The sequence below is a fragment of the Scardinius erythrophthalmus genome (assembly GCF_964197995.2).
Source record: "Scardinius erythrophthalmus genome assembly, chromosome: 21".
NCBI lineage: Eukaryota > Metazoa > Chordata > Actinopteri > Cypriniformes > Leuciscidae > Scardinius > Scardinius erythrophthalmus.
The window spans coordinates 6,135,979-6,163,013 of NC_138241.1; the positions used below are offsets into that span (position 1 = coordinate 6,135,979).

The following is a 27,035-nucleotide window of genomic DNA, read 5'->3' on the forward strand; positions in this document are numbered from 1 at the left end:
AGTTTTTACTTCTATAACCTAACTGTTCCTATATTCGCCATAATCCATGACAATTCTGTAATACGAGTCCACTCATCCGGTGTCGATTGTTTTCTAGTGAAAGCAATTATAAAGTGAAATTATTAAATCATTTAAACTCAAATAAATTCATGTATTTATTTATTTGTTGAAAATCCACGTAATAAGTGACTTGCCATTGTACAATGACTGTACATTATTTGTCATATATTGCTGGCACATGTTGTATCTCTCCAGTGAACACCTGTCTGTTTCCATTACACAGGTGTGTGTGTGTGTATGTGCTTCAGAAGCTTCAGTGTGGTGTCTGATGTCCTCTAATGCTGTTTGATGTCACCATCTTTTCACAGTCTCCTTCATTTGGATTCAGGCAGTTGTGCAGCGTGAATACGATACTCCTACTCGGAATACATCCAAGCATAAAAGTGGCGTAGCGCAGTGAAAAAAGGCAGACATTACCATTACAGTCACATCGGCGTCACGTCTCAGTGCTTCGGTACTGTTACAGCGGCTCCTGCGCAAAGATGATTATGTTGTTTATACCATTTAGAACAACTGTGATCCACATTTAAGAGTTCCCAGATCTTTGTGCTTCATGCATTTTTAACCTGCACTTTCTCTTCCGCACAGCGGTGTGATGTGTTAAAAGCCTGCTGTTTTTAGAGAGCCGTTTTTCTTAGGAAATCAAGCTTTTGAGCATTTCAGATGCAGTTATAGCACAAGGGTATTAAAAGCGTTTGTGTTGAGTCATTAATTGAATCCACAGCGCAGGGGTTCCTGTGTAATGTGGAGTTCAAAAGCTTTGTGCAGCTTCCAGCCAAGACTTACACAGCACCTTTTCTTTTATGATAAGAGTCTGAGTCTGGCCAGAGCATATCATCTTACAACACTGTGTGTATTTGTATGATATACGTATATATGTGTGTGTGTGTGTGTGTGTGTGTGTGTGTGTGTGTGTGTGTGTGTGTGTGTGTGTGTGTGTGTGTGTGTGTGTGTGTGTGTGTGTGTGTGTGTGTGTGTGTGTGTGTACATATATACGTGCATGTATACATATATATACGTGCATGTATACATACATACACACACACACACACACACACACACACACACACACGTACATATATATGGAATACCATACAAATGCACAGTTTATGTGTGTGTGTGTAACAATACATAGTAATAAACAGTACTATTTACAAAGAATTTCAAATCAAGTAAAATTTTTTTATTTTTTTATTCAGTTTTGATTACGAGTCAGTAATTTTTAAATCAGATTCACTATTAAAATCATGATAATTGCAATGTTAGTTAATTTTATATTGCAAAAAAAATATGAATTATTAAATCACAAACAGTGTTCCATTTCAGTCTGTGCATTGTTAGGGTTTTCTCACACGCGCACACACACACGGTTTCACTATCTTTAGTGGGGACTCTCCATAGACATAATGGTTTTGCTTTTTTGCATTTTCAAAAAAACTCATCCTGTATGATTTATAAGCTTGTTTCCTCATTGGGACCTCAATTTAGGGAAAAACTTGGCTTTATAAGATGTGTCTTCACGTACTATGACATCTAATGTTCCCTTCCATGACTTTGACTAAGCGGCTCTCTATTTCCGGCCAGGGATCGAATGCGGAAACGGACACCCAGTGTAGTCGTGTCTATCTCCTCTCTCATACAGCGGCTGCCAGGAAAGCCGAATAATAAGGAAGGAGATCATTGTCTATAATTAATGAACGGCCTCCGATCAATCTACCGAGCTGCTAAAGAACTGAGACAAATGGAAGGCCAATTTTCCAGTGGGTAATGCAGTAATGAATCCTCTTCACTGACAGGAGTATGCTAAAGGATTCTGCATGATGAAATACTCATTAGTCTAAACTATATAAGAAACTGGATGGAACTGAAATGAGATCTGAGCCGGTGGACAAAATGTCTGTAATTATCTCGAGTCTTTCTGTAGGTTAAATGACACGCCAGTGGATGCTCTGCATGAGTGGGACATCTTTCATTAGTCACTGAATCATGAGTTCAGCCGATTCGTTCAAAAACACCTCAACTTCGACTGTGTGTTGTTCGAAGACGCTTTTTCATTGGCAGAGCAAATATAGTAGAGTACTATAATTTAGGGTTCATTTCACATCAGCAATAAAGTGTGAAAACAATATGCATTCTCAATAAAACAACTAATGGTTTCAGTTTATATATTTTATCAGTGTAATGTATCTGTTAGTTGTGAAGCTTAAAGGAACCGTATGTAAGATTGTGGCCAAAACTGGTACTGCAATCACTTTCAAATTCCCCTCCCCCCTGACTCGAGGTTGCCAGATAGGCTGCAGAATCCAGCAGGAACGTAGGCTGCTACAAGGAGCTTCCAATGGCAAGTGACGAGTCCTACACAGTAAGTTTTTTTCTGTTACTTATGTTTATGCTTCATGAGAGATGTTTTGCGTATTTCGGATTCATAACGAGGTCTTTTAGGTTTCATAACGTTAGACATTTTTTATCCGACACGTTTGTAGCTGCAGCTGTGGTAACTAGAGCAGAGCTGGCAACCCGGATGCCGAAACACTACTGACTTCGTGATTGGTAGATAGGTGGAGGGTGGGGCATCAGGCCAAAACACAACATGACAACATCAACATCAGTTGAGGGCTGCAACTTTTAATTGACAATATCCTGGCCGGACTACTGTTGTCAGTGATATAAGTATTTGAAATGAACATGATTTCTTAATGTCTAGTGACATATCAGGGCCATTTTATGATTAATTGAAATACATTTCTCACATACGGTTCCTTTAAAGTCCCCCAGTGGTGAAAATTAAGCTTTTAATGTTGTTTATTTGTCTATGAGGTGTTTTTAATATGCTTTAAGACAAACCGTGTGCCGATTCAAAAGTCGACACCATTGCTGAGTATTTTCTCCTTAAAACTGCAGTGAACCAAAGACAGTCTCAAAAACACGGTTTGAAATCGCTGGTGTTTCTGACGTCACAAACTACCTTGTAACCAATCAGATCAACATGTGATCGTCAACGAGTGGATCTCTGAGCTGGTGTAAGTGAGTGGAGGCGGGACTCATTTTTCATATTCATAGAACCGCATATTCGAAATGAGGCAAGTGTGTAGTTACATTCAAACTATTTTAAGGCATGAGACTTTTTTTTCCAAGGAAAAAACTTTTAAATATGTCATTCTGGTGATCAAAGATGAGTTTTAAGGGGTACAATTATTGACTACAGGACTTTGTGTATTGTCCGTCATTAGAACGGGCGAATCTGAGGCAGTAAGTGCATCGCAGTATGTTTATCAACTTACATATTATAAAGTTTACTGTGGCCAACCAAGTCTCTGCGCTGGTGTGAGTGAGGCAGGGCTTATTTGCATATTCATGGTTCTGCGTATACTAAATGAAACAAGGGTGTAGAGCTATTTTAAGGCATGAAGTTGTTTTTTTCACAGGATTTTTTTTTTTTAAATATGTCATTTTGGTGATCAATGGTAAGTGTTAAGGGATTATTGACTACAGGGGGACTTTAATCATTAAACACCATTTTGATATTACAAAAGAAAGAGATGTTTTTCCTGGTGAGCTTGTCAACTATGTTACAGTCAAACTGTTTGCCATGCACTACATACACCGATTAAGTGCTACACTTTAAGTGACTCAGAGTGTCAATGGTTTTTGGGCTGTTTTGCCATACAGTGATTATTTTAAAAGACTTCTAAGAATGTTATTTTTTGCAGATGTTTGTGTAAAATTCTCAGTATATTGTTTATCATAAATCTACTTTAAATATCATTTTGATAGTTTTAAAAATGTCAGGCAAAACTCCAGTCTATGTGGATGTAAACTATATTACATATATATATAATTATATGCAGGATTTTTTTCCCCAATCTTTTTTATTGGTATTTAACAAGACAAAACATAACTGTACATTTGTTAAATAAATAAAAAATTACAGATTGTCTGCAATTAAACGGCTCTTTCCAGCCCTTCCTCCCCCATTCAAACAAGAAGTAAAGAAAAAAGAGTAATCAGAAAAAAAAGAATATGAGATAAACGGCGAGATGAGGCAGATAAGTCAGGTGTCAAGGACATGTTGAAGAGGGCTGTCAGCGGGTTGGGGTCCAGGTCTGTGTTAAGCATATTTAAGAATCAAAGAAGTTTGATCAAAAGTCTGCCAGAAGGGACAGCTACAAAACATATGAAGGTGATCATCAGGAGACTGCTCACAACGATCACAGGCATCACTCCTATCTGGAAAGAATTTGGCCAATCGGGCATTAGTAACAGAAACTCCTAAGTCCTGCTCCCAATACACTGAGCAGGTGTCCCAAAAAACGAATCAAATGACTACTGGGCAGATTGTATTTAGTAGACAAAAATGATAAAGATGTAAAGACCCCATACATGTCTTTAAGCGTGACGAGGCCATTTACTGACCAAATGAGGAATGCAGGATCAAAGCAAGAAGGAGCCAAAAGGTGACTCTTCCAAAGGGGTGTGCAGATAAAAGCTCAATGCAAAATGAAATGTTTCCTGAATTGGACCTAGATTTTAATAGAGCTATATTGACAACTGGATTATTTGAGATTTTAGTAAGAGCTAAAGGAAACTGAGAGCAAATAACAGAATACTAAGTACCTTTGGATGATGCAATCTCTATGTGAGCCCAAGAGGCTGGTTTCAGCGTGGATCGAGCTCTTCCAGTCGAGAATCTGATTAACATTACAAGCCCAGTAATAAGTCAGGAAGCGCAAGGCCTCCTCTAATTTTTTTTTTTTTGAGAAGCACCGGCTTGTTTCCCCATAGAAATGAACGCAAAGTGCCATCAAATTTACACCCTGTGTTGTTTCAGCCCACGTCCGGGTCAAATATGGAGAAACCCAACCACTGGTTTAAAATTTTCAATTAATTTTTTAACCTAACCATTGGGTTTGTCCATATTTGACCCAAACATGGGCTGAAACAACCCAGCATCTTTTTTTAAAGTGTAGTAAAAAAAAAGAAAAGAAAAGACTCATTAATACAAATTGGAATATGTTGAAAAAGATAAAGGAATTTGGGCAAAATAACCATTTTAACTGGATTAATGTGACCGACAAAGGATTAAGGAAGCAAGGTCCATCCAGACATTTATCCACAAGTGGTTGAAAATTCAGGTTCTGGATTTTGATGGTCCCTTTAACACATTCTGTTGACTATAACGTTGCACCTGCATGTCTACTAACTCTCATTAGAGTGTTAGTAGAGTATTAGTAGACTGGTATGGTTATGGTTAAAATAAGTTGACATGTAGTTGCAAAGTTGCTTATAGTCAACAGAATGTCTGTTGGAGGAGCATCATAATAAAGACTTAGCAGATATTAAGCAGTCTACTAATACTCTAATGAGAGTTTACATGTAGTTGCAAAGTTACTTATAGTCAACAGAATGTTCAAAAGGGACAACAAATAAAGTGTTACCGAAAATTCTTTAATTATTATAGGAATTGGTGAATTTGCAGATTTTTTTTAAATGTAAGTACAATGTAAAAATTATGTACATTCGTACATTGTGTCAAATGATTCATTTAAATGTCAGTAGACCTACATAGTAGTTAAAGGCACTTAATATAAAGTGGGACCCTCTTTTTTTTAAACAATGCTGCTTTTTAAAGTCTCAAGGTGTTAATTTATGCAGTCATGCTGAAATCTGTCAGACAAAACACCAGATAATTCTTGTCAGCTCTGTTGATATGCTTTACTGACCCTAATTAGTGCCTGTAATTGTTTGACAAATCCACTGAAGGTTTGTTAGCACACTGTTGCTATGTGCGTTATTCAGCACTGGACCCTCATGACCAGCAGTGGGCAGTCCTACACCGGCTCAGCTGAGCGTGACGTCACGCCGAAAACACACATCCATGAACCACAGCAGTGCCTGGAGGCCACGCTGCCAAAGTGTGCACAGTTCAAACCCATTGTTTAAAATAGCTTTATTTGTTTTAAAATATACATCAGTTTACAAATTCAGAAAATAAAATCAGTCCAGTCATAAGCATGTTTTTTGTTTCAGGGGGAAAATAATCTGCGCATGGTACATCTACACAACCTGATCAAGTAAAATTCTAAATAAACTCAGGCATGGAGGAACTGCATGGCAAGGGGGACAAAAAGCACCATGTTGCTACAGTTACACACATACAAGACCAGTAGACACGGTATGTGGAGCATATGCACCAGAAATCTGCCCGAAGAGTTCAGAAGACAGACGGTAAAAATCACACACATCTGAGATTGTGGGAGTCAACACCATCAACATGAAATTGGTTTTTGCACCCTTAGAATATCTCCTCAATCATGGGAGATTTCCCCACCATGTTAAAGCATCGGGACAGTAAGATTTGGAGTTTCACAGACCTTAATGTCAAAAACAACACAAGAATAAAATTAAAGTAACAGCAAAGAAAACAAAACAGTGTCCGGATTTCTGAGTCGAGTGTTAAATCACGCAAGGACTCAACACGAAGCACAACTAAGAACTTGCTTTCGTAATGTTAAACATTTCTGAGTGAAACAGGATAATCAAATCACAAAATGTGGGGCAGAACTTTATTTTATTGATTGGATGGAGAATAGTCGTTACAAACCAGAACGGAAGCTTTATGAGATCTCATCTCAATGCTTAAACCTGGCCAATGAGAAACTTTAGAGTCAGCTTGACATTTTAAATCTTGTTGATGGTTACATGAAAGTTGGTCTACTGATGAATAAAAACGTTCATATATCAGATCAAAGGAAAAGGTGCGCAGATTCCGCACCGTCTTGAAGGTTAAAGGGAAGATAACGTGAATCAAATGTTTTTCCATATTTGGACTGGAGTGTTGGTCGGAAGATAACCTTGACTCGTCTTTGTTAATTCTTTAGATTTCTCAGTAAAGATTTTGCATGACTTGCGCACAGCATGCCTGAGGGTCACCTTGTATTAAATAACACGTAGCCTATGCGTGCAATTAAATTTGAGTTATTAAAGTTGCATGAGAGCAGAAGAGAAAGGCCTATTTATACACTCGGTGTATTAGACGCATCCTGACCATTGTCACATCGTTTTTGTATTTATTTGCACAACCTGGAGCCTGCAGTGTAACATCTGACGAGACTGAATTATTTAAGGGTGTCCATTTCCACATGCAAGAACCTGACAGACGGTACTCTGTCTCTTTAAAGCATCACAGAACTATTTTAGAACATGATCAAATATTAATTATTCAGCATGGTCGGTAGTTAGACTTCAATTAATCATGGGCTATTAGTGGTACTCCCATATATTGCGAAGCAAGATTGATAACTACATTTGAAGACAAGAAGAGTAAGTGTGGACTTGGGAGCCCTTCGTTCTGCCCTTCATGAGGAACGTATAGCTGGGTTCTTCAAGGCCAGGAGTGCTGTGGCAGACCAGCTATGAGGTGAATATATGGTGAACGTGATTTCTCCAAGAGCAACATGTTCCTGGATCAACATTTCAATCAACCAATCTCATTTTATGGACAAGTTTACAGTTCATGTCAAGTTTAGGCTTACAATCTTATTAAATCACCTATCATTTCACACTGAATTTTGGGTAGGGTTTGGTTTAGGGATAGGGTTAAAGGAGTAGTTCACTTCAGAATTAAAATTTCCTGATCATTTACTCACCCCCACGTCATCTTTCTTTAGTCGAAAAGAAATTAAGGTTTTTGAGGAAAACATTACAGGATTTTTTCTCCATATAGTGGACTTCAATGGGGTCCAATGGGTTGAAGGTCCACATTGCAGTTTCAGTGCAGCTTCAAAGTCTCTACATGATCCCAGCCAAGGAATAACAGTCTTATCTAGACAAACCATCAGTCATTGTCTAAAATAAAATAATATATACTTTTTAACCACAAATGCTCGTCTTGCACGTCCACGACTTCACACATTACATACTGATGTTGGATAGTTCAGGCGGAAGATGTAGGGTAGGGCAAAAACTCATTTTCTCATCCAACTTTAAAATCATCCTACATCGTCGTTTTACCTTTTATTAAATTTGTAAATGCCGTTTGACTTATTCTTTACACGTTCGCTTTGTAAATACTAGGTTGGTACCTTTCAACATGATTACGTAATGTGTGGCGCATCACAGCTATAAGAACCTTATTCCTCGGCTGGGATCGTGTCGAGACTTTGAAGCTGCACTGAAACTGCACTTTGGACCTTCAACCCGTTGGACCCCATTGAAGTCCACTATATGGAGACAAATCCTGGATTGTTTTCCTCAAAAACCTTAATCTCTTTTCGACTGAAGAAAGACGTGCATATCTTGGAAGACGTGGGGGGGGGGGTGAGTAAATTATCAGGAAATTTTAATTCTGAAGTGAACTACTCCTTTAAGACCAAATATGTTGATCCAGGAACATGTCAAAATCACGGTGACCGTGAATATATACAGCAAGCATTCTACAAAAGTCTGACATCTTTCCAGTAATACTGTTAAAATGTAATACATGCTGCTGTACATTCTGACTGGCTGATATGTACATAAATAAAAGACAAACCTAAAAATCATAAGTGCTCAACATACTCTTAAACATGAAGAACACTGTTGCATATCACCAGTGGGGTAATGTCTCAAGTCAGTCAGTATTCTGTGTCCAATTACTTAAAAAATACACTGATTTGTAAAAGTACAACACTGCATGACGTACAGCACTTGAGACCCAGGGTGGGATATTGACTGGTCAAGAGACTATAAACTTGTAGGCCTAAATAAAAAGGACACAAAGCAAGCAGCACTTAAAAAGGCAACACAGAGTTTTAATCGTCTCTAAAATATATTCATCAAAACAAAAGAATGAGGATGCTTGTAATGGTCGCATCTGAAACTTTTTGAGAAAAGCTGATAAATGTTAAAATGCTATTTGAACGAGGCTTGAAATGAAATAACTGAAATTTAAGACTGGAACACACAGAACAGAAAATAATAACTTGTAGAAAGTATCTGCTGGACAGACTGATCATCCATAAATCAAGAGAATTCGGATTTCCACACACACAAAAAACAGAAAAACACACTAAATGATGGCGGGATGTACATTCCCCTTAAAATACAGCAGTATAAGTAGTTAACGAATAATAAGGAACCAAAGAAAATGGATGCTACATAAAAGATGATTACATTCATTAAGATTAAAACATGGCTTGAAATTAGGGTTTCAAAATCAAAGCAATGTGTTTGTGTCAGTGCCATCCTAACAAAGGCATGCTTCTGGCTGAAATCTCTGCTTTTTAACTCACTGTTTTTTTTCCGGTCTATTATATGCAACATTCTGCATTTCAAAGTCAGTAAAGTCATCATTACAGACAGAATGCTTTGCTATGGTTCAGGGTTTTGTGGTGTTTTTAAACAGTACTATATGCATAGGTTTTTTTTTTTTTTATATTAATATGCCCTCTGAATGGCAATTTGTGCCATCAATAGCGAGGGGACGCATTTATACACCTCTAAATTGGAGGACATGAAAAACCAATGACACATCCAAATGTTTCAGCCTTACTTGCAAAATATTTTACTCATTAATACTGGCCTTTGAAAAAAGATGAAATCTTTTTCCAGATTAAATAATTAAAATGCCAGATACAGCACTGTTTGGTTTGCATTTCCATGCAGTGTAATAACTAAAGTGTAATATTGAACGAGATTGTACACCTTCTCATTTCATTTTACGTCAGGATTTAGTAACCTGTGCACTTCTTGTACACTTCTGCCAGTGCTTAACTGATTTGATGGGAGAAATGGGACACTTTAGACCAGCAAAAGACAAATAAATACACAAAAAAAACTAACTCTAAATATTTACTTGAAATCATAATCAGTTTTAAATACCATTAGTCAAACAAAACTGAAAATCAGGAAGTATATCCATCATTGAAACATATATACCGAATACATCAAAATCCTTTCGTAAGTCATGTTGTTTATTAAAGTACAAAAACTGTCCTTAGGTTGGATGTTGAAATACAGTGGTAGATCAATGACGAGAGGTAACTGAAAACTTGAGGTGAAGGATCCTCTCAGTTTATGGTGACTAAAAGCAGACTAAAGGAACAAGATGTTCTTTTAAAGGGTGATGAAGAGCCCCCTCTGTCAGAGCAAGGGTTAGGCACTGAAAATTGACAAGAGAGTCCCATAGATTACATTTAACCTGCTTCAACCAGCAGAATGCCTGACACAGTGGTATCTGTGGCCATTTGGTACTATCCCATCTCCCACAACAAAGGGATTGTACTGGGATACTGGATAGATATCCTTATCTGGCTAGAAAACTCTCACCCGAGGGCAAAAGCAAAAGTCAAAACATCCATGTCTGCACAGTGCCACAGGGTTCAATCCTAATGCTGCTCAATCTTGTCGCCTCTGAATGACTCTTTCTCTTACAAAAGTGTGATTGTATGGCTATGTCCTGCTGTTGCCCATTCCATCATGTCGCATCAAGCAGAAGCAAGTCTCGGACTGGTGAAAATCACCTCAAATCAAACTATGACATTCTTGTACGATCCCTGAAGCACTGTCCACTCACTAGCCGGAGTAATTGAAGTTGCAGTCGGTACTTTACCACTGATCCATCAATCCCATAGGTTCAACAGATAAGAGAGATCCATGCCTCAAAGAGAGGACAGAAGAGTTACAATGATGCCTCAGCAGCATGATCTGGGATAACTACAGCAAGGCTGATTCGATCCCTTCCACTCGTCGTGTGCTGCTATGACTAGTGATTGCTAGTAAGACAAAGAGCACTCAAGGTAAAAAAAAAAAAAAAGCAAAACAAAAAAGAGAAAAATAAGCCTGGAAGTCTCAGTCCAGCAAGTTTCCATGCTCTTGCGCTCTGGTAAGGCTGTCTTTACGGTGCAAGTGATGAACTCCCATCCTCTTGGGGCTCTTCAGAGGTCGTGTGGAGCCAGTCCGAGGCGGCTTGTCTGTAAAATCCTCAAGGGCAGCTACGACCTTTGAGCCAATGACGGGTAAGTCCTGGGGAAGGATATCTCGTTCCTCAGCTGAACTCCCAGCTGATCCCGCATCTTCAGCGAACTCTTGATGCTCAGCAGAAACTGGACTGCTCTCAATGGTGACCATGGTGTCTCCACTGGCACCATCATTGTCAAGTGGATCAAGAGCCATCAGTAGGTGTTCACCCTCTTCCTGGGAAAATTCACCTCCATATTGTGTCTTCTTTGCCCGGAGGTCCGCCATGCTGCTGGTGTCAGTATCCAAACTGGACTCTCTACTTGCTGTCCAGCTCTGGGCCGAGGAACCCTCTTCGCCGTCAGAGTAAGCACCTCTCAGAGCACCGTCTCCTGATTTGCCATTGTGACTTCTTTGGAGATCTTTCACCGTCTCACTGCTGAAGGATGTACGGTTGACAAGGGAGCCGTCTGTAGACGGTGCCATTTTTTCTACAAACATACGCTGCCAGTTTGCCAATAGATCCTCCTCAGAACTACCAGAACTGGCAAAAGCACTAGGCGGCTGAGGGGGGCTGCTAAAGGGACTCGAATGACTGGAGAGGGTGTCCGTAGCATCCATCTGCGGAGGTGTGCGCTGGTGAGAGGCAAGTCCTCCGCCGGAAGATGAGGAGGTCCCCGACCGCCAACCCCCATCAGATACAGCAGGGCTATTGGGAACGGTGCGCTGGCGGTCAGCGGCCTCCTCTTCGTTCTGTACAAGACTCAGAGAAATGGCCTGACGTGTAGCATAGGTGCAGTTGGGAAGTGGGCTGTTCTTGGGGATCTTGACTTTGTCATCTGAAGTGAACTCAATAACTTTGCGACCAGGGTAGAGCGGGTTTGGTGGTGGAGGAGCTGGGTAAGGATTCAACTTCTCAAAAGAGGGGGCGGCCCCATCTTCTCCTGGCGGACCATCTAGGCAACCCTGGCTTCGACACATGCCGTTTACATGCTGTTGATCAGAACCAGCACCCGCAGGAGGCCTTGCATGAACAGGACCACCATTCTCATGCCCTCCACCATTATCTTGTGGTCCTGTCATGTCCACGTGCACGAATACATCCTCGGCCACTGGCCGACCTGCACTGCTGCTTGACTGGGCTGAGTTGAGCACCAGGGGCTCGGGCTTCTCAAGAACTCGAGCGATCACCGAAGTGGGCACTACGTCTGCGGGAGTCAGGCTCAGAGTGTCAGGATCCTGGGCTTGAGCTCCCTGAGAGCCCTGAGTCTTGTTAGGCAAGCTGCTCTTCATGTGCTTGTTCACCATGTCCTGTAGCTCATATGGCAACTGCAAAACATTATAGAAATAATAAACACACAGACAAACCAGCGTGACAAGGCATCATTTTCCAGCAGTATCGTTTTCAACCAGTTTTACACAATATATGTTTATACATAAAAAGATTGAAACTGATCCTGAAAAAAAAGCCTGGATAATAAGAACTTTATTGTTACTTTGGCTTTTGGCTTGCTTAGTGTTAATATATTCAACAATAATATTGATCTGCCTGCATTGACACCATTATATGAGAACTGAAATGAGCTGGATTATGACATCACTGTTTTCTCCAGAGCGGCTATATAAAAATTAACTAAATTAATAACTTTTTTAAAACAAAAATAAACCATCACTGAACTTACTTAAGCTGGACTATGACGCTATTTTCGTCTAGATCTGCTGTACAGCAGAAACAAACTTTGTTGCATTATTTTCCTGTTATCTCTGTAAAGCTGCTTTGAAACCATTTGTTTTGTAAAAAGTGTTATATAAATAAAGGGGACTTGACTTACTATGAACAGGCATTCAAATGGCCTCATTTTGAATAGATGAACAGGGTCAATTCAGTTTCTTGTGATTTTTAAGGACCAACCAAAGTCCTTAAAATATGACTGCATATTTCTTACGTAAAACACAAAAGTAGAAATGTAAGAATGTTTACACTGTTTTCCCCATACAATAGAAGCAGCAGTGATTAGGGAAAGTCAAGATCCAAAAAGGACATTAAAAGTACCATCAAATAGTCCATACAGCTTTTTGTCTGTGTTCCAAGAGAGTAAGTTTGGGATAGGTTTGAAATATCAGAAGGATGGGAATCCTCTTTCTTGGGAGAACTATGCCTTTAATCTCGTCTAGTCCAATAACTTTTTAGAGACCACATTTGTTGCTCTGAGATCTACGTAGTTTTCATATAGCACATTTTGTAGATGATTTCTCTCTTGCAAGTAATCTCAAAAGGTGCAGTTTCACTAACATGTACTCAATGAACGCTTGGCTGGGAATTAGATGTTCAATGAGGTCTATCTACCGTACTGCACCAAAGGTTATCTCAGTCATGATCAAGAACAGCAGAAAATAGCATTTTTTCCATTTAAAAAAATGCCCTCGCTCTGGTGCGAGAAAGAAGAATAAAGAGTAAAAAGCTCACCTCAAATTAGATTATTACCGAAGAAGGGAGACAGACAGAGAAAGAGAGAGAGAGAGAGAGAGACTAAAAGAAAAAAGGCAGGTGATGAGGCCTTTATTTCATTCTGTAGTGTGGCACGATTTAACGAAGCCAGTCTAGGTCATTGATTTGTGAAAAAAAAAAAAAAGGGCAGGGAAAATCAGTGATCACACAGCCCTGCTCAGCTTTATGTTGTAACGATCCTGTGGGGCGGCATATACACCAAAAACCCTTACTTCCACGGGGTGTGAGGGCATGGGAGAATTGATCTGTCCAGACCCTGCTTCCAAGCATGACCCCCTCATGGCCTTCTAAGCTTAGAAATCTACATGACACTCCCTAAATCAATTGTCCCAGGGGGCAGAGAGCATGTGTATCCAATGACCACTGAAGCGTCACATGCTCATGTGGGAAAGTCAGATGATACACAAAGTGCTACAATCCACTGAACGCAAAACAACTTCTTTTCACCAACAGAAAATCAGGACAAATTCAATCTTAGCCAGAAAAATCTTCAGTATGGAATGGACTTTATCCTGTAAGACTAAAGTCTGACTACATGAGACTATATACAACAAGCTCAGCTGCCTAAAAAACACTAAACTAGGGATGCACGATATACCGGCCACCATATCGGTATCGGCCGATATATGATCATTTATAATGTTATCCTTATCGGCCCGATAAGAAAATTTGGCCGATATATTAAAGCCGATACATAATGTTTTATTTCCTTCAGCTGAGACACTTCAGATGCACACTGTTTGTCAAGATGGTTTTGAATTGCTTGAAATATGATTGAAATCACTTAAAAAAAGGAAAATACAGTTAAGTCTGTCATATAGGCTACATACAATTATAATGAGAACGTTATAATTGTGTGCTTAGGACTTTGTTTTTGTATTCAGGCTCTCAATTTATATAAAAATTTGGATTTAGATTAATCGGCCAATATATCAGCTATCGGCTTCCAAATGTAAAGAATTATCAGTTATCATATTGGCCAAAATTTTCATATCGGTGCACCCCTACACTAAATATACAAATTGATATACGACTTGAGACTTGCATAACCGTAATTATATAGATTTCATTTAGGTCATCTTCAGCTAGTGGCATGCTAGATGTCATCTTCCTAAGTTATCCTAACAAAGAGAAGCCCCAATTCTTCACATGTTTGCAGTGACCTACACTTAAAGACTGCATGCAAATTACCGTGCATAATTTCCATCTTTAGCTAAAGATAGAGAATTGCTACATGAGAGCTTCTACAATAACTCTCAGTCTGCCAGCACTGGACTGAAGCATAATGGCTCTCAAAGCACTTCTAAAGCTGTGAGAGAATACACAAGTGGCCTGTTTGATGCAATGTAGTGCAGATCAGTTTGACATTCATTTGGAGAATTTTACAAATGGTGCTTTACAAGTGGATGCTTTAAAACAGTGGCTTTATGTTAGAAGTACCAGAATAAAAACAGGTAATGGCTAGGGCTCAATTGAGTCTAAAAATAACCAATGGAATAGTCTGTGGTCTCTGCTTGCAGGGCAAGAGGATAATCTGGAGAATGAATCAAATATCCTCTAAAAAATACCATGGGTTCCAGTAAATACACTTCATCACTATAGTTCTCATAGAGAGAGATCACAATTCAGTCACTGATGTCAATTCAATAAATTAAAAAAGGATGAAGACAGATCATTTGTGAATTAACTGCTGGCGAGGAGGCAGATACACACTCTCTCTCTCTCTCTCTCTCTCTCTCTCTCTCTCTCTCTCTCTCTCAATACGGCAACTGAATTTAATGGCACCTTTTTCAGCATAACCTAAAAGTTTGGACAAATGTAAATTGAAAGAGATTCTCGAAAGAGTGAGAGACGTTTCAGATAGTGCTCAAACAACGAATTGATTCCTCTTTTGCGTTTCCTTGCCCTTGAACGGACACATAAACACAAAATTATGTCAAAATACCCATCTAAACGCCCGTCTCGGCAAGTATTCTCTCGTTTATGTCATAAGTGAACAGTTGAGAAAGACGGATGTTTGTCAGTTTATTCAGTCCGTGCATTCGGTCTTAAGGTGACACCTAATAGGCCTATGTCACGAAAAAATTGAAGACCGGAAGTACGTCTTTTAGTATGGATACGGCTCTTCCGGTTAGCCTTTTTCTAATGGCAGTGTCCATATATACCGCTGGATCAAATATCTCCGCAACCTGCTTTAAGTCACATATGACGGTGTGGTTCGGATGGTAAATGAAAACTCTCAAGTGGAAACGTCGAAACTGAGGAAAGGGTACAAGTTCTTCTGGGAGAAATTCATTTTCAATTACAGAGGTAAGTGTTTGAATTCCACCGCCAGTAAGGTAAACGTTTCTACGGTAACAGCGAGTTGGACCAATCAGCAGACATTGCTGCTCCGCTTAGGATTGTGGGTACTGTAGTTTTTTTTTCATAAGATCGCAGATAAAACATGTTTTTCTTAAAACAAGGTTGATTTCATACGAACTTATAGCTTCTACAGGAGCAAAAACCTTTGTTTCACAACCTCATAGCTCGTGGTCAGTCTACCTCGGATGGTTTACACATTATGGCAGATAATCCAAATCCTTATAGAGAAATACTGTTGACCGGAAGTTCTGAATCCCTACTCCGCGTTCCGGAAGCAGGAAGTGTGACATAGGCCTATATTCCTACTGTTGTCTGTGTCACTAATATTAATAAAACAACAAAATACAGCTTTAACAAAGATAAAAGTAAATTTAATTTCTACAGCGAACAAATAATGTTATTTTACATTTGGGTTTAATTATTAATTTCTGTACCTGAATTATACTACTGTTAGACTTTGTAACTTTGTTATTTAGTATTCATCTCTGCTTGTAATTTGTGTATCTGTTCTTGTTTTATTACGGACTGTTCATTTGTTTTAAATAATGTGTGAACTTTATCAGTTAGGCTAGTAGTTTTTGATGTAGTATCGAAGAACTTTAAGTGAGCTTTAAGTAATAAATGAAAAGCAAAGTTACACTTTCTTCTAAATCTGCTGTACAGCAGAAACAACTTTGTTGCATCATTTTCCTGTTATCTCTGTAAAGCTGCTTTGAAATAATCTGTATTGCAAAAAGCGCTATTAAAAATAAAGTCGACTTGACTTGACTTTTTGATTCAAATTAGACAAATCTACCTTTTTATGTAACTGACTTTTAACTATTAGATGACTAACTTGTAAGTCTAGCCCAAGCAGTTCATGCAACCGGCCACAGACTTAATGCTGTTTGCAATACAGATCAACAAGTACAGACAGAGTGATAGATGTGTTTAATGTAGAGAGCAGGCCGCAGGTGATAATGTCCTGATGTGTTCAATACCCACATCCCCATGAGGTCAAGCCGTCTTATCATACCTCTCTGTTCTTGTACACACAGAGCTGTCCATCAGCCTGAAATCTGCCCTACTTTCCCCCACGGACAGACACAAAGGCCAAACAGACGGATGTGTCTGGAGCCTGGCACCTTGTCAATACGATGCCTTTTCTCTGCCAGCGAGACCATTCGTATCCAAAGACCATCCGTCAGTCAGTCAGTCAGTCATATTTATTTATAGAGCACATTTAAAAACAACAGCTGTTGGCCAAAGTGCCGTACAAAGTGTCAACAGGTATCCTAATGAGTGAACATAAAACACACAAATAAACAATGCACTACAATTTATGCCACTAGGCCCACTTATGACCATAGGCAACAGTAAATACGTGGGTTTTAAGCAAAGATTTAACATCAATGTATGTTGGTGCAGTCTTTATGTAAGATGGCAGATTGTTCCAACGCTGTGGAGCGGCCACTGAAAAGGCACAATCTCCTTTCAGTTTTAAACGTGTCCTTGGAACAGTCAGCTGTAGACTACTGGTTGACCTACGTTTTCTAAAAGCATTATGGTGGGATGAAAGGAGATCAGAGATGTATGGAGGAGCCAGTCCATGAAATCCCTTATAAGCCAACAACAGTGTTTTGAACTCAATATGAGGTTTAACTAGAAGCCAATAGAGAGAGAACAACACTGGCGAAATATGCCAGTGCCCCAACACACACTTTTCATGCTAAACGCTTCAATAAAGCACATCATGCAGACATGGCTTTTTTATATCCTCTCCCTCTCTCTATTCTTTTGGTCTCTTTCTCTTTATCTCTCTCTCTCTCTCTGACTACTCCTCTCTGATCCCAGTCTGTAAAATCAGAGGTCCATGTCCATAACAAAAAAGTCACTGGGCAATCGTGCACTCTCTCTCTCTCTTTTTCTCTCACCACCATCCACGAGTGTCACTGCGGAGTGTAAAACACATTCAGACTCCAACAAGCCCTCTGCGGAAGGGGTACTAGTAGCCAAAAATTAAAATCATGTCATCATTTACTCCTCATGTCATTTCAGTTTTATTCTCTTTCTTCCGAAACACAAAAGATGATGTTTAGCAGAAAGTCTGAGCTGCTCTTTTACATAGAATGAAAGTGGATGGTGTTTTATACTGCCAAACTCAAAAAAGGATAAACAATATAAATCATATTCCCAGTCTTCTGAAGCCATATTATAGCTTTGTTTGCGGAATAGACTGTAAGTGACAGTATTTTGTTATAATTGAAGACTAAAAATTTACCGTTTAATGTTATTTTTTGGTATTATTTTTCTTTACTCATTTTCATAATAATTTCATAATGTATTTTGTGAAGTCAGAGTATGTTGTACATGTGTGCTGATGAGATAATTTTTTGCTCAGAAGTATGTGTGCAATGTAACGTTCACTGAACAGAGATGTTCCACTGATGATGATACTTTGAATGTGTACAGTTGGCATGTTCTTTACAAGGAAAGGAATGTTTTTCAACTGATGCAAATGTACCACTAATGTATACACCGAAGGATAGTTTCTTAATATGGAAAGTGGATTGTGCCATGTGTAAGCATGAGGTACAGTATACGTTCCATTTAAACATAAGCAACATGTTTTGCTACCTTACAAGGAAGTTGTAACTAAGTCCCTCAGTGGTGTATATAAGCTCAAAACTTACTGTACTGAAACATAAAGGCATGAGGGGGTGAGAGGAGAGAGGACAGAGAAATGGGGAACAGAGAGATGTATAATGAAGCCTACCTCGCCTGTAGCCTTATTCTTCTATGCCTGTTTCTCTCCTATGTTTGACGCATGTATAAAAATACTAAATGAGAGATCTCTTGGCAAATATACATTTCAGGAGATCATTTTTGATACTTAGCAGTGTATTATTGTCCATGTACACCTGGATGCTTTTTCGCAAACAAAGCTGTCGTATGGCAACACTGTTTACAACAATCTAACGATATGAGATGAGTAAAATGACAGAATTTTCATTTTTGGTGAACGATTCCTTAAAATATGGGTGGGGATGTGCCTTAAAACTAGGTTCTTATGAGGAACAGATCCTATTACTTACATCAGCAAACTTGTGGTTCCTGAAATGCGATTTATTGCACTTCAACAGCTGCACAGCCAAATTACAATCCTGCCGATAGCGTTCCTGCATGAGGACAGAAAATGGATACAAGAAAGTGTCAGGGGAAACAGATATGAGACACATCAAATAAAGAAAAGTCATCAAAGTAAACTTTTTTGGAATGACACTTTCCTTAAAATTAACAGAAATGCTCAGTTATGAAAGAAGACAGAGTATCAGTCAAAAGTTTGGAAACTTGACTGACTATGTTTCACAAGATCATTACAAATCTATTGAGCTAAACACACACACACACACACACACACACACACACACACAAGCAGCCAACAAGTGTGTCAATAAGAGTTTTCATTTAGCATTTTTTTTTCATGTGATCAGTGCTTTCATTTCAATATTTCAATGACTTCATTATTATTCGAACATAGCAGTTCTCAACCTTTAAGACAACAATATTAAAGGCCTCTTAGCATTAGTTTGGTTTTCAAAACTTATTTTAACCTGTGGGTGCTCAACTATAACTAAAAAACTAATTAAACAGATTTTTTTAATAAACTTTTTACATGACTCTTCCAGTTGTTTGTGATTAATTGGATAGTGGTTTTAAAAATATTTTTTAGTCAATTTATCCACAATAAAGCTAGGCATAAATAGTAAAATATAGATTCATATAAAGATTGTAATATAGATATGTGAATAAAGATGACTTTTCCAGGTCTAAGGCCACATCGTTTATTATGGTTTTCAAAGACTATGGGAACTCTGGTTTGTTGTTTTTCGTGAATCGAGGGGTCAATTAAAATAAGTTTTGCATTATTTTAAACAATATAAATTCATCTCAAGGATCCACTGAAAGTTTGCCGAGCCCCCTGGTTGAGAACATCTTCTCTAACATGTAGAGAAATAAATGAATAAATAATAATGAGTAGTTCTGTCCAAACCTTTCACTGAAAATTTGCAAGTAAAACAAGGAAAATGGCACCCAAGGTCGCAGTCTTCAGGATTTAGAACTAAAAAAGCTTATTAAGGGGGAAAGAAATTCTCCCGACATTAACCTCTGAGGAATGAGCTATGAATGATGTGTGCTCTCTCTGTATAAGGAGATGAAGCGCTCTGTTTAAACACCGCGAACAGACGGATATCAGTTTCTTCAGTGCTATAATTAGTTCCCTGTGGCACCGTTTCACACATGGGGTGTAATAAAGGCCCATTTCAGAACAACCTGCTTTGTTATTCCTCATGGAGTTACTATCTTAAAAACCCACTGCCAGAATACTGTCTGCTAATTTACAGTCCGGTGTCAATTACTTGAATGCTAACAAATCTCTTAATATAAATAAAGGGCTTTCCCATACAACCAGAGCCATAGATAGTGTTTAAAACAGGCAGTATTTGATGTATAAATGCTGGTCTAGTGCAAAGTGTATGAGTGTTGTTGTTTATGTGCAGGAGACCCGTGTTCCCCAGTAAAGCTCCATAAGCCAGACATCATTTCTGTAATCTGACAGTAGACTTCAGTGAAAACTCAGCGCAGATCCTCCTCATGCAACTTTCAATTTTCAGCTCCAGTAGTCATCAATCCCAGCTCTGAAAACTCGAGCCCGAAACGTGCCTCAAACACAAACACACACAAAGCTCTGATATTGCACGTACATTCAGTTCCTCCAGCTTGTCGATAGTATTTTTGGCGTCCACGAGTTTATTTGTGAGCTCCACAATCTCTTGATCCATGGTTTTCTTGTCTCTTTCCACTTTACGGAGCTGTAAGGAGAAAAAGGACATTCATGTAAACTTGAACGTAAAAGGTCTCACGTGAGGTTAAACGTCTCTCTTATAAAACAGTGGCCATTTTAGCCGTTTGATAAAACAAAACAACTTTTCCTTCAGTCCTAATATCATTGCTGACATGGCACCGGCTGCAAAGAAAGTCATCCAAAGAGCCCGGGAATGAGGTGCATCCCATGGGAAAACAAAGACGGCAAGGAGTCATAATCACTTTGCTGAATCTCATGGCAAATAAGCATCACAGTCTCTCGACGTGTCGTCTCCTCTGAGTCTCCAGTATTTCTGTACAATTTTGTCTATCTTTGATAAACCAACTTTTGCTTCCAAACACATATGCTAGTTTTTTTCTCTGTTGATTTTTGGATTTTTTCTTACAACGACAGTTCACAGTGACCACATCTGTCAGGCTTCAAAAAGATTAGACAACATTTAAAGTCCCATCATAGTAGTCCACATACTGTTCACTACCAATCAAAACTCAAGTCGATCCAAACCTGTACGAGTTTCTTTCTTCTGATGAAAACGAAAGAACCAAACTGTTGATGAACCCCATTAACTTCAATTTGGGTGAACTATCCCTTTAATGTTTTCTTTTTTGTGTCTCTTATGCTATATTGTGTATATAGGGGTGTAACGGTACACAGAATTCACGGCCCGGTACATACCTCGGTTTTGGGGTCACGGTGCGACACGAGTTAGATACAACAGGAAAAAGCAACAAATGCCCAATACTGGGTTTCTTTTCATTTATTTTGAACAGACAGTTGTGCAAATTACAGTTTGTTCCACTACAGCCTCCTTTAGTGTATTAAGCATGAGCCGTAAACACAATGCACTCTTGCATAGGTCATATTTTTTTGTAGGGCTGATAAAACAACAACATTGATTTGGTCACAGTCAACTACAAAACTGAAAAGCATCTCTTGTGTAATAAAAGTACAAAATAAATAGAAAAATGAAAATTGATCAGAGATTAGTTTTCTTTACGTGTGAGAGTTCATTAACATGCGGTTACAATGGCGGAGGCACAAAGTTCAATATTACACTTTTTCAAGAAATCCCGGAGAGATGAGCAAGAAGGAAAAAAAGAGCCTACTTCACCTTTCCACGACCGCGAGAGAAGCACTGAGGCTTCCCATTTACAGGACACGCATGTTTCATCACTGGACTGTAGGAGTGAGACTTCAACGAAACCGCACAATGCCAAATGTCTCATAACAGCGGAAACAACTTAAAATACTCCGTCATTTATGGTAATAGGACATTCAAAACTGTAAATGGTCTATTTTTTTTGTGTACACTCACAATAAAAATAAAACATTGTGCTTTTGTAAAAAAAAAAAAAAAAACACGATACTTTCTGCCGTCACGGTTTCCTTTCCATGAAACTTGTGGAGCGCGTCACGAAAACGAATCGAAACTCAGCATATACTGTTGGACACTAGCAAGATCTTCTGCTCTTTTTCCTGTTGTGGCTGTTAGCAAAAAGCATTGCCGAGCGCGCCCTTCTGGATTGTAGCGTGAATCACTTGTGACTGAATGTGTTCGTCGTCTGACTGTATGCATCGAACCGTGACCGCTCACGACGAATATATGCACTGTTACACCCCAAGTATATAACAGTTATATTGTGAACAATATCAAAGATGGTTGTTATTCACTGATAATCTTCACCGTTTTCAATGGACTAGAATGAGCGTTGCAGTTTATAAATGCATAATGAAGAGCTTCTTTTTTTCGTAAAATCACGTCATATTTCGTCAGATGACTCGGGACTTGGTGTACACTTGGTACACGTCATGTGGAATATTATGATGGTCACTATGAGCTGCTGTTGAGATTCTTTGGTAACACTTCACAATAAGGTTTCATTAGTTAGCATGAACTTACACAGCATTTATTAATCTTTGTTAATGTTAATTTAAACATTTACTAATGCTTTATTACAATTTTGTTATCATTATTAGTTAATGCACTGTGAGTGTGAACAAACAATGAACAGCTTTATTTTTATTAACTAACATTAACAAAGATGAACAAATACAGTAACAAATGTATTGCTCATTGTCAGTTCATATTAGTGAATGCATTAATGTTAACTAATGAAACCCTACTGTAAAGTGTTACTGATTCTTTTAGTGTTTCGTGAAAAGAATAAAATCATCGAGCTTGCAGGAACGAGAAAGTACTTTCAACATGCCTCAGACAGCCAGAGAAGGGACTTGTGGGCCGTCCGACTCCGATTGAGACTGAAGAAAAGCACCATGACAAAATACATTTACCTAAAACGTCTTCTGTCTGACTTAGTGTTTTTCTAATGGAGGGACGAGTGTCGTCTGAGGACACTACACTCCTGCTGTGATGGCAAAGTCACAAATGTCTTTTTGTGAACGACTGAACAAAAGCTCTTCAAAAAACTTTAAAGAGGACATGCTTAGCAGAAGCTTCGCTACTTAAGACACACTTCAGTCCTGTCGGCTCTTGGCTTAAGTGGAGACAGAGACACGGAGAAAGAGTAGAGAGAAACTGTGACCCTTAATCAGGAGCTTGGCATGTTCATAACAAAGCAATTATCTTTATAGTCACCGTTTGACGGAAGCGGACAATGTGGACCAATAAAAGAGAGTTGAGGGAAGCCTTTCAGCATGATGCAGTCCACGTGTAACTAAGGCAATGAAACAGCCAGAATAAAGCACAGCACATCGGACAGACTAACAGGAGACAGGGACAGAAAGTGTTTTTATCAGTTTAACAGCTGCATTCACACCATCCAAAGCTGTAGTCAAGTGGTCAAAATGCCAACAAAGTGTCAACAGAGAGCTTCAGGTTTCATAATTGACTAAGAAAACATCCCTTATTTAGGAAATATATGCACGTTTAATATAATATGCCTGTTTGGAACCGCCTAAGTGAAGACATTCCAATTTATCTCGAATCGTAGTGTTATTTTGATAAACATAGCTGCAAAATTCTCATGTGTAGCTATTAAGACAATATTGTGTTATTTATAGGAATCTTGTTAATTAACAATAAGGAAGATTTTCAAATGACAGCTCATGTATGTGAACAAAATAGAGCAAAGAGTAAGGATCCAAAAGTAAAAATCTCATTCATTTTGTCCATACAGAAGTAACATTTTAGCTGCAAATGTTTCAATTATGCAGTTTGATAATTACTAAAATGAAAAAATAAAACTGATTTTTCACAAATAGCTGTGATTCAGCCAGATGGTTTGGTCAAGGCTTACAATTTGTTACTGAACTGTTTCTTTAAGTGCCTGTGGAGAAAATGAATAGGAAAAAACTTCCGGTGTCAACAAGGCTGAGAAAGTGGGCGGTCACTGTTACAGAACACTTAATGCTAATGGCCTTATGGGAGAGATTCCATTGCTCACACATAGCCTTTCCACCTTGCAGTGCCCTTAAAGGGCATAACAATATTTGTCATCCACTGATATTTTAGCATATTTTGCAGCTTTTCTTGCAGTGTTCTCCAAGTTGTGCTGTGCATTTTAACCACTGAGTTTAACATTTGGACTGCTGCATGTATCCCAGAATCCCCCTGCCCACATGCACATGGCCACATCTATATCCAGCCATCTACTGCAGGGAGAAAGGAGAGGAGTCAGGAAAGAGATGCAATGAGTCAAGGGAATGGGATCCACAGTGATACTTATCAGGAGAACAGAAAGAATAGAATAAATAGAAAGAATGAGAACGCAACTGCATAGACCCAAGTTTGACTGATGGCAGCCTGATGACGATGATAAAGATGACGAAGATGATGAAGATGATGGTGGTGAAATACCCAAGTCACAAGGCAGCATGAGGGGAGAGGAAAGGAGGAAGAAAGGAAGAGAAAGATTTAATATTGTGTTTATTCTTATAGTTTTTTTAGCCTGTTTGTCTGGACATATACGATGGAGTGCAAATGAGAGAAAGACACAAAGTACAGAGAAGAAAAAAGGAAAAAGATAGAAACTAACCATGTGAAAGACACATTATACATGCACACTAAATCACCACTTTTTCATCAGCTATGAATTATTATCCTGTAATTGAAATAAAGCTTTAAAAAAAACACCAAATAAAATATATTAGAAAATGTAACTTAAAATTGAGAAATGTTGCCTTGCCATCTAAATAAAATAACTTGAAGTTGAAGTACTAAAAGTATTACTACTAACTAAAACTGAAAAAAAAAAAAAAAGCTAAATAGAAATATTTAAAAACGGTAACACTTTACATTAGGTTTCATTTGTTAACATTAGATAACACAAACAAACATCGGAAACTATTTATATAGGATTTATTAATCTTAGTTAATGAACATTTCAACGTTTACTAACACATTAAACTCAAAAGTTGCATCTGTTAATATAATTTACTAGACTCGAGCTAACATCAACAATGAACAGTTGTATTTTTATTAACTAACATTAACAAAGATCAATAAATACTGTATCAAATATATTGCTTATTGTCAGTTAATGCATGAACAAAAACTAATAAAAATAACAAAAGCACATAAAATTACTAAAACGTAAATGAAAACTAAAAAAATTATATATATATATATATATATATATATATATATATATATATATATATATATATATATATATATATATATATATATATATATATATATATAGCCTATTATTACGTGTGTGTATATACAGACATATAGCCTATTATTACGTGTGTGTATACATGCATATACATATACTGTATATATATATATACACATATGTATACACACACGTAATAATAGGCTATATGTCTGTATATACACACACGTAATAATAGGCTATATGTATGTATATATACATACAAATTTCTCTTTCTGAAATTATATATATATAAACCCATTCTTGCTGTGTGTATCTGGAGGGATGAATGCTAACACGGCGCTCTGGATGAGCTGATGTCCTAAGAGCACCTGTGGTGAGGAACGACGAGGTGGAACAGGTCGGCTGGGATAATCCCTGTGAGAGATTACTGAGCAGAACACCACCTGTTTCACCTGTGATTGACAAAGCTTTATGCAGAGCTCATGGATATGAGATCTCACCATGCAGAACTAAGGAAATGAAAATAAATCATCGTGAGCTAATGCTGTCTTTACACGCATGGAGTCATCAGACGTGATTAAGAGCGAGCGTATCATTCTGAACTTTTCCAGTCATGCTAAATTACTAGAGATAATTTTGTAGACCACCTAAGAGAGATCAAATATTCCTAAAATAACTTATTATAGATGCATGTTTGATTAAATTTTCATTTGAGCGAAACTGGAAAAGGGCAGAGTCGAGGGGAAATTTAGATTCATATTGGCTTAAATAAAACATGAAATCCAACAGCAGTTTCCAAAGATATTTTAATAAATGCATCTCACTGAACACATGACGCACTGTTTCTGTGATGCGCAATCACATTTAAATAATCTTTATTTCCCATTCATCCTAATTGAATCACATTGTCGGACGACGACTGCAGTTTATGACGGTTATTATGATGTATTAGAAGATCCAGTGGGAATTGTTTTATACTCTATGAAGGGAAAGAGGCTTAGGGACAAATTTGTACATTTATTCAATCTTTAGCTTTTGATGTTATTCATTTTTCTCTCTCTCGATTGTTCTCTGAAAATTACTTTGTCTTTGTCTGTGTTTGGTAGAGCTCTAAAGCACAGAAAATTTTCACCCAAACAGATTTTATGGGGAAAAAAAATCATGCAAAACACGCAGAGTTCTGTCTGCAACCAAGATGTCTGACTGATCCATAAATAAATTGTACATTTAACAGCAATGCTTGAAAATCTAATCCATAATCTAATCTAATCCTTAATCCACTTAAAGGAATAATCAATAAAAAATTTTAATTGTCATCATGTCGATTAAAACCTCTCCTTTTTTCCCTATATTTTGTACATTTAAGGTGAATTTAAAAATAACTGGCATATGAAAAAGTATTATACATCTCAAATAAAGGTTTTTATTTGAAATTTACGGTTCCATGAAGAACCTTTGCCATCCATAGAAACTTTCCACTGCACAAAGGGTTCTTTATAGGGAAAAATGTTCTTCACACTACGAAATTCTCAAGAACCGTTCACTGATACCCCCTTTCCACCAAAAAAGAACTGGTTCGGAACTGGTGCTGGTTCAAATTTGGTTCAACTTGCGAACCTTCTCAGAAGCTGTTTGTTTTTCCACTGACTAGAGAGCCCAGCGAACGACGTCGTTACGTCACTGTGTACGTTGCCATACGTCTTAGCTTTCGCCAACT

The 27,035-nt window shown here is 38.2% G+C and overlaps 1 protein-coding gene across 1 annotated transcript in view; it reads right to left on the reverse strand.

Annotated features, from left to right (window-relative positions):
• Nucleotides 1–9,989: 9,989 nt before the first annotated feature.
• Nucleotides 9,990–27,035, reverse strand: part of tjap1 (tight junction associated protein 1 (peripheral)) — a 97,600-nt gene continuing 80,554 nt past the window's right edge. The window contains exons 8-10 of the mRNA XM_081350308.1: nucleotides 20,614–20,721; nucleotides 18,943–19,026; nucleotides 9,990–12,324 (exon numbers count right to left, since the gene is read on the reverse strand). Of these exons, the coding sequence (XP_081206434.1) occupies nucleotides 10,888–12,324; nucleotides 18,943–19,026; nucleotides 20,614–20,721 (1,629 nt within the window). The 3' untranslated portion in view covers nucleotides 9,990–10,887. The remainder of the gene's footprint in view (nucleotides 12,325–18,942; nucleotides 19,027–20,613; nucleotides 20,722–27,035) is intronic.